Source organism: Echiichthys vipera (genome assembly GCF_963691815.1).
Source record: "Echiichthys vipera genome assembly, chromosome: 1".
Taxonomy (NCBI): Eukaryota; Metazoa; Chordata; class Actinopteri; order Perciformes; family Trachinidae; genus Echiichthys; species Echiichthys vipera.
In genome coordinates this window covers 30,535,929-30,549,700 of record NC_139826.1, presented here as the reverse complement: position 1 = coordinate 30,549,700, position 13,772 = coordinate 30,535,929, and the positions used below count along the sequence as shown (strand labels likewise).

The following is a 13,772-nucleotide window of genomic DNA, read 5'->3' as shown; positions in this document are numbered from 1 at the left end:
TAAATGAACACGGCAATACTGGCTATGTCCACAGGAATGCGCTGTTGCATCGAGTTCATGTTCCCAGGGATATTAAACGTCCACCCCCTTTAGTGCATTTGCTGCTCTGATGGAAACATGATCTATTAGGATAGTAGCACTCCGAAAGCACAAATAAATACATGGATAAAATACAAAAACAAGCCTGAATTTGAGCATTAATGAGTGTCTAGCTGAGAAATAATAGTATAACCTGAGAGTTACAAACCCCTTCATTTAATGTCTTTATTTCATGAATGTTTAAGTGGGTTATGGATTCATTTGTAGCAAAGACATAGAGCATCAAAGAGTGTTTTGGTATTAGTAATAAATCAAAATCATAGACCTTGCCCTCGTGGTTGATTTCTTATCAGCATTTAGGGCCTAACAGTGCGTGACTTGTACTTTATCTGATGCTCGGAAATCCTTTGCTACCAGATAGTCTTACGCTGTTGTTTCCTGTTTCCTTGACTTTTCTACCGAAAGGGTCATGTTTGTGTAAGAAATGACACTTGAAGAAAATCGATAGAAAAAAAAGGAATCCAAGTGAACGTTGAGCCAAACCTTTTTTTCACAATCTTAATTATTCTGTTAACAATAGTGATAATAACTTAATTTAAACTGAACCTTTTAAAAAACACAAAGTAGATGAATTCCAAAAGACAAAACAGATCAAATAATTGAACACGTTTCGCCAGTTTAGAAAAAATAAATAAGAACAATTAGTTTTAATAAGAGATTTAAAAGAAGTTAATCTGTGTTATAAGCCTTTTCCATGATTTGCCAATCATTTAATGTTTTTTAAGTGGCTTTTATATGCAGAATGTTTATCTTATTTATGGTAACGTTTGTAGCCATTGGTCATCCTGCTTTCTTACTTTTAACGGCACACTTTTATTTATTTTATTCTATTCCAAACCCTTTTGATTTATGTGTTATCATGTTGACAGGCTGATAGGAAAAGAGGCACCTTATCAAAAGAATTGATTTGCTCACTACACAAACTACTTATATTACACCTTTCAAAAGAGATTATGTGTCTATTTTATGACTGATAATGTATCAAAGTATAACAGACTTCCCAGTGACGCTCATTGTCCCTATATGAAACATCCTATCTGTAAATGAAAACTCAGATACACCCTCAGTTATGGCTTTGCTGTCCAAAGGCCAAGGCAGCACAGGAGGTTATTGAAACTGTATAACAGAGTACAGTGTCCCTCCTTCTCAGAGTTAGTTTGTGTGTGTGGATGGAGCTGAAGCAGCCAAGATGTCTGCTTGGGTTCTTGTAGTGTTGCTGGTCGTGCCTTGTATTGTTTCTGCTCAGTCAGATGTGGAGAAAAATGCAACACAGTTTTTAAAGATTTTCGACGAGGAGGCCACTCGGCGCATGTACCAGTACTCGCTGGCATCATGGGCCTACAACACCAACATCACGAAGGAGAACTCAGACAGACTGGTAAGCAATCGGAGACCTTTAAATACAGATTGAGAAGCCAGTGCTCACAGTGTTTTTGACGTGTCTCTTTTCATTCTACCCAGTCAGAAGAGGGGAAAATTTGGGGCAAATTCTACACCCAGATGTCAGACGAGTCCCTGCAATACCCCATCGACCAGATCAAAGATCCAGAAATCAAATTACAGCTCATATCCCTTCAAGACAAAGGCTCTGGTGCTCTATCCGCAGATAAAGCTGCACATGTAAGAATTCTTAAATGTCATTCTGCCATAGATACGTGTTTTGGATAATATATATATTTTTATAATAAAATTAGTTCTTTTCATGTTTGTGAAAGCTGCAAAGGCTCATCTCCTGGACTACTTTAATAACATTAACATGTTGTCCTTGTGTTTTCTTCTGAATCTACTTGCAGCTGAGTAAGGTCATGAGTGAGATGAGTACAATCTACAGCACAGCGACGGTGTGTCTCAGGGACGACCCCCTTAACTGCCAGACTTTGGAGCCAGGTACAACTCTGATTAGAAGAACCGGTTATGGCGACACGGCTGCCTGCTACTGTTGGCTTAAGTCACAGTAGTAGGACTTTTAATGACTTTTACTTGTAATAGAGTATTTTTAGAACGTTGTATAGTTACTTTTACACACTGCTATCAAACACTGGTGTAGAAAGTACAGAAGGATTTTTTTATATGTATAATACCTCAATGTAAAAAATACTTCATTACAAGTAAAAGTCCTGCATTAAAAATCATACAGAAATATTGGTATGTATGCAAAGAAAAAGTGCTAAGCAGTAATAATTGATGTAAGCAGCATTTTATTGTTTAATCTTTAATAAAGCATTTTTTATAAACTTTTCATATGTTTAACATACTGCATATAACTGTGTGATGAATGTAGTGGAGTAAAAAGTGCAATATGTCTCCCTGAAATTATGTAGTATGAATTATCATAAAATAATACAAGGACAGTACTACAAAGCTATCATACTTGTTTTAGTGCAAACCGTCTCCTTCCTTTTTGCAGATTTGACGAAAAGACAAACATTTGTGTAGATCGATGTACCCTGTCACTGACTTGCGTGTTCCTGTGTTTACAGGCCTGGAGCACGTTATGGCCAACAGCCGAGATTACTCTGAGCGTCTGCATGTGTGGGAGGGCTGGAGGAGAGAGGTGGGGAAGAGGATGAGGCCTCTGTACGAAGACTACGTGGATCTGAAAAATGAAGCTTCAGTACTTAACGGTGATACATCTGACACAAATGTAAACATATGTAAAGCATGTCAAAACCTCTAACTCTTGTTATACTAATAACACCACAACTTACTTCACCAGGTAAAAAGGGTCCAATATACTGCCCTACAAAGCCTAAGTGCAGTAACTAAAAAAAAAATTTAAGGTAAAAAAAAAGAAAAAGGCTTTTAAAATGTCTTTATTTTCCCAACAAATTAATATTTGGCACACTGTTTATGGATTATTAGTTTTCCATATAATAATTAATATCCAAATCAATCCTGACCTCCAAAATTACAGGCTCAAAATCATGAAAAAAATCAGAAATCATGTTATTAGTGCCTGTGAATATTCTCATTGGTCCACCTCATCATTTTCCCCAAGGAAATCTAAGTCAAAAACAACTGGACTTGGTTATTTGTCTTGGAAGACGTTTCACCTCTCATCCAAGAGGCTACATCAGTTCATTAACACATGTGACAAGGCTGGACCTGGTCCATGTTATTAGTGATTTCGTAGTTACTGCACTTAGGCTTTGTAGGGCAGTCTAATTCTCCCCCAAAAAATCTTCTGCAAACTGAGATGTGCCTGTCTTACACTTTCTTTCTCTCTTGATGTGTTCCTCTCTGACACTCACTCTCACAGGTTTTGAAGACTACGGAGCTTACTGGAGATATAACTATGAGACCATTGAGGAGAAAGATCCGTACAAATACACCAGAGATGAGCTGATGAAAGATGTCCGCTCTGTTTACAAAGACGTACGTCTAGTATCAGTGGATTCTATGCCTTCTGTTTAAGAACATCTATATTAACGAGAGTAGGACTTATTATTGATTATGTGAATTAATTGACAACAGTGATATTTATTTATTTTTCACAGATCATGCCCTTATACAAAGAGCTGCATGCCTATGTGAGAGCCAGGCTCATGGAGGTCTACACAGAACACATTGATTCTGAAGGACCTCTGCCAGCCCACCTGCTGGGTATGTCTTGTTGCGCTTCATCCCCCCAAAAAAGATTGTCTATAACTAGCAAAACTGAGTCCTTTGTGCAGCAGTAGAGCAAATTGTAAGTCCAACATGTAACAGCAAATCTGTACTGTAACTCAGGTGTGCAGCAGTAGAATAATATCCTTATAAATTACATTACAAAATGATCCTACAGTGGATTAAATGTCACAATAGAAATAATGCAACTTCAGAGCACTAAGGTTTGAATGTTCATTTAAGTTTTAAGCCTCAGTCCAGAACTTGGACTCCATCTGTTGTCCAGATGTGAATACTGCTCTGTTTATGTTGGATTGGAGAGGATTAAAAAAAACAAAGTGACAGCTTGTCAAATAAGCTTCATTTAGAAGCTTTGAATTGCTTATGTTTAAATAAAAACAGGAATCTGACCTTCAGGGAAATATTAGTAAGTCATTTATTTGGTTACTTAACGGCAACAATTCAGGGAAAAAGAAATGTAACAGGTGTGACATAATGTATATACAGAGTTTAGCTGAAACCAATTGGTGTAGCCTCCATCCTTTGATTACGTAGAAAACATGAAGTGTTTAATAATGACCTTTTGTGTTTATTGCTCAGGCGACATGTGGGGAAGATTCTGGACCAACCTGTACCCTCTGTCAGTCCCTTACCCTGATAAACCAGATATTGATGTCAGCAAAACTATGGTGGCGCAGGTGCAGTACAATTTAGTAGATTTTGTAATTCTGTGTTATTAAAATGTACTGTATGCATCGTTGTGTATGCAGTGATTAAATAAATTAAAAAAACAAGACATCAAAAACTATTATTGGAAGTGTAACCGTCTATCAAATGCCAATTTGAATTTCAGGGATGGACGGAGGTTCAGCTTTTCAGAGAAGCAGAGAAGTTCTTCATGTCCGTGGGCCTGTACAAGATGTTTCCAAACTTCTGGGAAAACTCCATGCTGATGAAGCCTGATGGACGCAAGGTGGTCTGTCACCCCACAGCCTGGGACATGGGGAACAGAGAGGACTTTAGGTAGTACACAAACACGCACATACATATCATAAAAAGACCTAATCAATCTGTAAATGTAATAAATTGTTCTCCAAAGAACTTTATATGAGTAGCTTCTCCCTGAAAACCTCAGAATGATTGATAAAGAGGATAAATACAGGGTGTCCCAAAAAAAAATGAATTCATACTTTAAATAATTGTTCAGTAGGTGTTAATTTAATTCATTCATTCATTCATTTAATTTTTAAAATGTAATATAATTTACAAACATAATTTGAAGAGCTCTTTTCCAAAACGAGATAAAAGCCAAATTTAAAAAAAAAGAGTTTGTCATGCCACTTTGCTGTATCCAGAACCTTTTCACTGCTTCATCAGTGTTTCTGCCAAATCGCTATATTTCCTTGTCTAAAATGGTCTCAAGATGCAGTTCCTTTCCAAACCGCAACCAGCGCCGAACCTATTTTTAGCCTAAATGCGATAGGTCCTCTCGACCAATCAGAATTCAATGAGCGTTCTATGCGATCCAACATGGCGGCGCTCTGAAGCGGGAGAGTTTTTTGTTTCGTCCGTCCGTTCAACATGTTCAGACTGAGCCAATAAACCATTTTGACAAGATACATTGAATATTAACCAAATGTGTGGGTCTGGGTAAAAAATTTAATTTTCCTGAAAACTATTAAAATGGATTTATAGCGTTTTGGAAAAGAGCTCCTCATTTTATTGTTTTGTCACCGCCTGTTCCCAAACTGACATCTGTTCTGGTCCAGACACCGCTGACTACACCAAGCAATGGAGTCGCACACATCACGAAACAATTCCCTCTGCATTTGCGTGCATTCACGTTCAATGGCTGCTTAGCGACTGTTGCAGGATGTACTGTTATAGCGTAGGCTTGTCTTTTAGGTATCCCCATAAAAAAATCTATATATATAAAAATTGAGTCATCAGTGTGTTGCATTGTTTGGGACACCCTGTATATATTTGGACATTAAGTTAAACACAAGCAGCTCTCTTTAAAATGATTTATGTGCTATGTTAAGAAGAGCAATCTAACTTTAGATCAGTATACGAGAGCCATAAATATGAACTGGCTGGAACAATAACGTTGATTAATCTCTGACTCATTCTTTCCTGCTTATAAAGATAACCAAAGTCTTTCTGTTGTCAAATATTAATCCATAAAGTTTCCCCAGTACGGACAATTTTTCAGGTTTGAGTGTCTATAGCATAAACGTTTGTCCAAATGCAAAATATAACTCATTCTGAAAGTCATTCTTCATGGCTCTTCAACAGTCAGTTTGGGTAAATATTGTTGAATATTGCTTCAGTGTTTGTTATATCTGACTCGTTATGTTATTGCGCAGGCTGTTTTATTGGTACAGTATATCTGATATGGCAACATGCCTTGTCTGCATCACACAGTGTAACTGCTGACATTAACACTTTTCCTGTGATGTCTTCAGGATCAAAATGTGCACCAAGGTCAACATGGACGACTTCCTCACAGTGCACCATGAGATGGGTCACAACCAGTATCAGATGGCCTACCGTAACCTGTCGTACCTCCTGAGGGACGGCGCCAACGAGGGTTTCCACGAGGCTGTCGGAGAAATCATGTCCCTCTCTGCTGCGACGCCCAAACACCTGCAGAGCCTGAAACTTCTGCCTGCTGACTTCATTTATGATAATGGTACTGATCCGCTGCTATAATCAATACTTTAATGAAAGGTGCCTGGCCCCATTTCCTCTTGTCATTGCAAGTTTTAACATATCCTGATAAAAATACAGATGAGATTTAAGACGTACATAAATATAAACATACATGTTTCTCTGTTGGTCGTATCGGTTTAGTTACAATAACAGTTTAGCTAGTGTAACGCGAAGACATGAATGAATCATGTTTATGAACTATGAGCGAGACAAAAGTTTTATCAGCTCTCATTTATGTCGCTCCCTTACAAAGATCATTCAGTGGTTGCACTGATGGAGGATCAGGTAAACAGCAGCTCAGTGAACTTTGTATTTGATCAACTGTTACAATTGCTGCAGATGTTTTTCATCGTTGCTTTAATGAGACTAACTTTGTAAGTTTAGTGTAACTTTAGCTGCCGAATACGTCTCCAACTGCGGTGGTGGTTTGAACAATCAGATTTCAATGCGTCTATGTGAAAGCGGTCACTCGTAGTGATGATCCACTGAGAATAATCACCTTACCTTGACCTTTTTTTTCCCCAACTTGCAGCGGCATCCAAAGTTGCCATAGATTCAACTTGAAATGTATGCTAAAGTTCTCCACGTCCGAAGCAGCTGTTTCCTAGACAATAGATAATATGTCCATGTTGTGCTTTCACTGCCACCAAGTGGTAAAAAAATATACAGTTATTGCAGATTTAACTTTTTCAAGTAACCCAGCCTTGTTTTAAAGCTCTGTTGACATTTTTTTGAATCACAGAAGAGTTTGATACATTTTATCTACACCCATAAAAATTATTTACCCGTCCTAAACACACAGAAATCACCACACCGGAATATGAAGTTTTCACCTCGTGGTGGCAAAAATATTTGAAGTTCTTAACAAACCAGAGCAGGTATGAGTAATGTGTCTCAGGGTTGCTGCCCTCAAATGGCATGTAGGATAAAAATAGCTTCAGCACCCTTGGGGCCAGCAGAATAGGCCCATCACACCCGTATTCACCCGTCTACTACGGTGAAACCAGATAATCAAGAATAACATGACCTTGGGCCTTCTGGTAACTGTTATACAAACTGTCATTTACTTACAGTTTAACGTAGGTGCCATGAAAAACATATCAAATGCAAGAGCTAAACGCATCCGGGTTCTGTATTAAACTCACTGAAAAATTCTCTCTTTCTAAATATAATTCAGATTTCAACTTTTAAAATGATGTTAAGACCAGAAACAGACAGCTTCCTGGCCCTTTTCACTTTCTATATCATGGCATGTTTTTTGTTTACCCTGCAGAAACAGAGATCAACTTCCTGCTGAAACAGGCACTCACCATCGTGGCCACGCTGCCCTTCACCTACATGCTGGAGGAATGGAGGTGGCAGGTGTTCGCAGGGAACATCAGCAAGGATGAATGGATGGAGAGATGGTGGCAGATGAAGTAAGCAGAGACCTAGATGAAACATCTGTGAATAATCTAATTAATCTGTACTGTCTGTGAGAATGCACAGGCAAATCGTAGGAAAACCAAATTGTTGCATATCAATGTAATTAAATATTGCTGTGACATCAAACGTGAACATACTGCAGGTCGGTGGTTACAGCATCAGTCTGCATCAGAGCTGATTCTCTGTTGTCATAACAGGAGGGAGCTGGTCGGGGTGGTGGAGCCAGTGCCGAGAGACGAGACCTACTGTGACCCGCCTGCTCTGTTCCATGTATCTGGAGACTATTCTTTCATCAGGTAACACTCCCAATGGAAAGCTGCACGGCAAGGAAATGAAAGCATAGCATCAGCATCTCACCTGTGTTTTCTTAAAATCAGCGTTGCCAAGGGGGTTACTGTTTTTGGACTGTTTTCAATTATGTAAAATTTTTGGAATCAGGTTTAAAGGAAAACTTCTATATTTAAACTTAAATATATTTCAATTAAATTGGGTGGAAAGTTATACTTTGATCCAAGGAACTGGAAACATTAGTGTTAACATTTAAATGTTTTTGCTATTTTCTTTTCACAATATCTGTTAAAATAAATGTATTTTGTTTTCTGGTTTTCTATGACACTGATCGGTTCTGGAGAAATACCCCCCCCCCCCCCCCACACACACACACACACACACACACACACACACACACCACAGAGCTACATACAGTTTAGTAAAACAGTTGCCTGTTGTTTACCTGTTAAACCCCTGTTAAACAGATCAAACTACCATGGGATGAATAATGTTTATATTCAATTTTTATGTATGACCCAACCACTTGTACTCTCATTGCACAAGCAACCAAAGCAGGAGGGCAGAGAGTGAACAAGAAGCACTAAAACATTTACATCTTATGACATGATTTGGATGTTATGGGAGGCGTGCTTAAAGAGACGGGCGCTAAAACGTAGCGTTTCAGACAACTTCAGTCATATTCAGTCAGACGATATGAGAAAAATAATGTGTGTGTTTTTTAACATTAAAGTATTGAAAAATGTTCTGATAGAAACCTAAAATACAAATGTGAACCTGAACATGAGCATCATATGAGACCCCTAGAAAAATAGATATAGAAAAATAGGGTCCAAGTTGAAAACAATTGCTCCAGCTCTGCTAAAAGCCATTACCTGTGTGTGTATGTGTGTGTGTGTGTGTGTGTGTGTGTGTGTGTGTGTGTGTGTGTTTGTGTGTGTGTGTGTGTGTGTGTGTGTCTGTGTGTGTGTGTGTGTGTGTATGTTTGTCGCTGTGTGTGAAAAACAGGTACTTCACGAGAACCATCTACCAGTTCCAGTTCCAAAAAGCGCTTTGCGATGCAGCCAATCACACAGGTCCCTTGTCCACATGTGACATTACTGGTTCTAAAGATGCAGGAACCAAACTGAGGTACAGATACCTGATGTCTTGTTTTGGTCTGTGTGAAAGACCAAATCAAAAGAAAAGATGTTTGTCATCAGCAATGTTTTCTTTTAGGAACATGTTAGAGCTGGGAAGGTCCGAGTCCTGGACCAGGGCTTTACAAACGATATCCGGTGATGTTAGGATGGACGCCGGCCCTCTGTTGGACTATTTCCAAAAACTTCATGACTGGCTGAAGGCAGAGAACAAGAAACACAACAGGAAAGTAGGCTGGGAGACACACATCGATCCATGTGAGTGCAAAAGATACTGAAGATAATTACCCTAAAATAATCCATTTTCTTAGTAATAGGTTGATATTTTGCCAACAGAGGGAAACAGCTAGCATAGCACCTTTAACGCCATAAACACACCAAGCAGCAGTGAAGTGCCCGTTGCTGCAATTAATTACATTTTTCCACGACTGGGAGGCGTGTTCATGATTTTCAAGCGAGGAGAAAATTCTTTGTGAATGTCAATATGTCGTCTCAGGACTCTGTTTCTGATTGGCTGTGGGTGTTATCTGGCCGCACTTTGCCGCTAAAAGTTAAACTATCCCCAAATTTTATTTTGGCTGTAACTAAGAGTTTGGAGCGGCGGTCACAGGTTTTCGTAAACATTTCAGGGCAGCACGCCACGAGACGCAGCACGCCACGAGACGCAGTTCGCCACGAGACGCAGTTCACCGCTGCTTTGTGTGTTTTTGGCGTGAATCTCACTTATTTGTTTAATTTGGACAAAAAATGAATTGCCAGGCAACCAAATTCGGCACATTATCTCTCCTGTAATCACAGTGTGTGATTTTCACGCTTTTCATTTTTGTACTGATTAAACAAAGGAAATATAATGTTTTAATTAGTTAGTTTAGTTAGTGGATTTTGTCACCACTGGACAGCTGTTTTCCTCTATTTCTTTAAGCACAAAAAACGAATCTGGGTTGAGTGTATCTATGCTGCTATATCGTGTCCACTCCGAACACAGTTAATTGAGCTTTTTTTTAAAAAAGATTTAAAAAGCTGCTTGAACCATATCAACTGTATAAGTTTTTTGTTTTTTTAAACTTAACCTGATGTCACTTCTAGTTAAACACTTTCCCCTGTGACTCTTTACAAAAGGGCACTGACGTAATAGAAAATCCCTGAGGACATTTTTAAGGAAGTAGAAAAAACACAGACTTAAGTCACTGCTGTTTTCGTGACAAATATTTGCATGACCAAACCACAAACATGTACTAGAAAGCTGTTTTTCTCGAGAAAATACAAGTGAATTTTGTCCCTACACTCAAGAAAAAGTGTTTCGTAACACAGGCACATGTCCATGGGGCTCGTGTGTCCTAAGTTTGACTGTATTAACTGAGCTTGGTTTTTTTTTTGCTGTTTTTGTTTTTTTTACAGATTCAGGGTTTGCCATTAAAGTGAGGCTAAGTTTGAAGGCTGCCATGGGCGATAATGCTGTGAGTTGTTAATCCTTATCAGAAGTGTTATTACAGTATGAGGGTTATTATATCTGACTACATTTCAAGCGACCTTCAGTCTCTCTGATAGCATGGCAAATATTAATCAACTAAAATGTCTTTCAGTATTCCTGGAACACCAACGAGCTGTACCTGTTCAAGGCCAACATTGCGTACGCTTTGAGGCAGTACTACAGCCAAAAGAACGAGACCCTTCACTTCACGTCAGTATCACCCTGAACCGCAGAATATGACGATACTTTATGCTTTGTTTTCCTCTCACTATCTTTTGTTACCACATTCTTTTGAGAGCTTTTCTTGGTTTGTTCCTGCAGAGCAGAGAACATCCTCGCGTACAAAGAGACTCCCAGGATCTCCTTCTACATTGTGGTCACTAACCCAACACGACCCTCTGTATACATCCCAAAGGATGACGTGGAAGCCGCCATACGGTTAGGAACTAGATTCATTCAACACAAAAGTGTATTTTGATGACATACAGTATATACCACTGTACACTGAGTGCAGTATGTGTTTTGTTTTACCCTGAATGTGTCACAGACTAAGCAGCTGCAATAGTTTAGCTAATTACATTTATCTTTAATGATTTTTAGTCACGCTTCTTCTGGGGATGGCAGTGTTGTTGTGTCAGACCAGCACTTTGGTCTAGACTTAAATATCTCAACGACTACTAAAAGGATTTCCACGAAATTTAGTTTAGACATTGATGGTGGATGAATCTTAAGGACTTTGGTGATCCTTTGACTTTTTCTCTGGCGCCCTTTCTTTTCACTTATCCAGTAAAATATGTTTAGGCTTGATTGGCTCAAAATGTTGCACAGAGCTACACAATTCCCAGAAAAATAATATAGCGCCACCATGATGGCTACATTACTTTGGTGCAGACTCAGCCTGACATGAACAAATTTCAAATGCGTGTAAGTCTGGAACAGTAAAAAAAAAAAAAAGGCCTTAAGTAGGTTTAATTATGCTTTGAAAATGGCCTGTTTAACATGGGGTTCAATGAGAAACTGCTTTATTATGAAACCTGCCCCTAGTGGCCACTCAGCGAACGGCACTTTTTGGCACTTCCGCATTGGATCAAGCTGGTTATCACTGTGGTTGTGGCTTAGTCTGGAACCTCTCCGTTCATTGTTTTGATTTCCAATGATTGATTCCTGTAGACCAAAATGCCTCTAGTCACAACTGGATAGACCTACAACCAAACAAAGCAATGAAACGTGTGACATAGCACTGCGCGTTGAACAAATGTAAACAGACGTCAGCGTGCAGAGATGAGCTGTGATAGTGTAACATCAACATGTCTGTGAACAAGTGTAAAATAGCAACAACACAAAAAGTTCCATATCAGCTGCAGTCATCTTGGTTGTTTTCAAAAACAAACCAATGGCGCTCCTCTTTACTTAGCTAGGTTAATGCTCGCCTCACAGTGCTGTAAACACGGCTGCAGTCTAGGTTTTATATAATTCCCAACACAAAGACTCCAGTTAAATTGCTTCCTGCTATAATTGATACAATCAACTCTGTGTGACCTTTCCCTACAGAGTTAACACGTGTGAGCAATGATAAACGTGTCGATGTTGATTTCAGGTTGTCTCGAGGCAGAATCAACGATGCCTTCCAATTGGATGACAGGACGTTGGAGTTTGTGGGTATCCCAGCAACACTGGCCCCTCCCGTGGAGCAGCCGGTGGAGGTGTGGCTGGTGGTGTTTGGGGTGGTCATGGGAGTCGTGGTGCTAGCAGGCGTCTACCTTGTCATCTCTGGCATCAGAGAGCGGAAGAAGTGAGTTTTTTTTGTCTCGAGAATGAGACCAGTTTCTACCACATTGGACCGCGTTACATCCACAACTGTGAGACATGTTGTGTTTCTTTTGTGTTTGTAGGAAATCTGCAGCAAAGACGGCCGTGGAGAATCCCTACGATACTAGCATTGATGGAGAAATAAACAAAGCCTTCGAGAACAGTGACGACGAACAAACTGGGTTCTGAGTCCACTGAAGAACGGAGGGGAGGTGTCCTCAGTGCTCACGGCTTATAACATCACAGAACTGCTAAATATATGGGAAAGTTTTAGTTTGTTGAGTTTTTTTATAGTGAATACTGTTAAAGAAATACACTTAATTGCACTTATTATAGTGTACTAAATATAATTCCATGTGAATATGCTCAGTGTGCTATTTTTGATGTAATAATATTATACTAGCCGATACAACTTAACTACACTGACGATCGTGTGCTATTTTGAGACACTGCTATGTTGTATTTAAGTGTGTACGTATACTTTTTTGTAACAATCTTTACCTTGTACATTGTGTATACTTAAATTATAAATAATACTATTATTTGAGAACTATTAATATACATTAAATAAACTGAAAATGCTCCTTTTTAAGTTCATTATATTTTCAAATGTTAACATCATACCTGAAATACAGTTTAAGTAAATTAAAGTTATATTTCAAGTATGTCAAGTACAAAAAAGTATATTTAAATACAATTATCATGACTTCAAAAAAACACAGTTTCGGGTGCACTATAGTCAATATTATTTAAAGTTTTATTTCTTACATATCATTAGTACAAAAACAGCACAGTTCAGAAATCATAGCACACTTTTAACTACAATTATATCTATTTTTACATACAAAAAACATTTTAACTACACACCTGAAAACGTGATTTAATTGTTCTAGTTTCCAGAACGGTTTTCAACGGTAAAGCGTTTTCCATTGATGCTCTCAGACTGTGTTTTGCAGAAGATTATGTTTGTATAATTCAAAATACCATACCTTTCTTCTGTCTGTTTATTTGTTGACACTATGGGATTTTCATTTGTATCATGCAGCTCAAATTGAGGATAGTTCATCAAAAGATAAATGATTGTGTTTATCCATATTACTTTTTTAATATTTAATATTCTGTAAAAGGCTTCTACGGTCAGACATTTTGTAATGCTATTCAATACTTTTACATGTTTTAAAATATCAAATTAAATGTCATGTCAATGCACACCTGGTAGATGA

General features: G+C 38.5%; 1 protein-coding gene across 1 annotated transcript; it reads left to right on the top strand.

Moving 5' to 3' along the window:
• Positions 1-1,268: 1,268 nt before the first annotated feature.
• Positions 1,269-12,738, top strand: ace2 (angiotensin I converting enzyme 2; the record flags this gene model as incomplete). The annotated part of the gene is given in 19 exon segments (XM_083915700.1): positions 1,269-1,284; positions 1,287-1,477; positions 1,561-1,719; positions 1,893-1,986; positions 2,580-2,723; positions 3,359-3,474; positions 3,597-3,702; positions 4,306-4,403; positions 4,559-4,728; positions 6,171-6,397; positions 7,691-7,835; positions 8,040-8,138; positions 9,139-9,261; positions 9,349-9,527; positions 10,668-10,726; positions 10,853-10,950; positions 11,062-11,178; positions 12,338-12,532; positions 12,633-12,738. Coding segments are annotated over 19 exon segments (2,442 nt in total).
• Between the last annotated feature and the right edge of the window lie 1,034 nt (positions 12,739-13,772).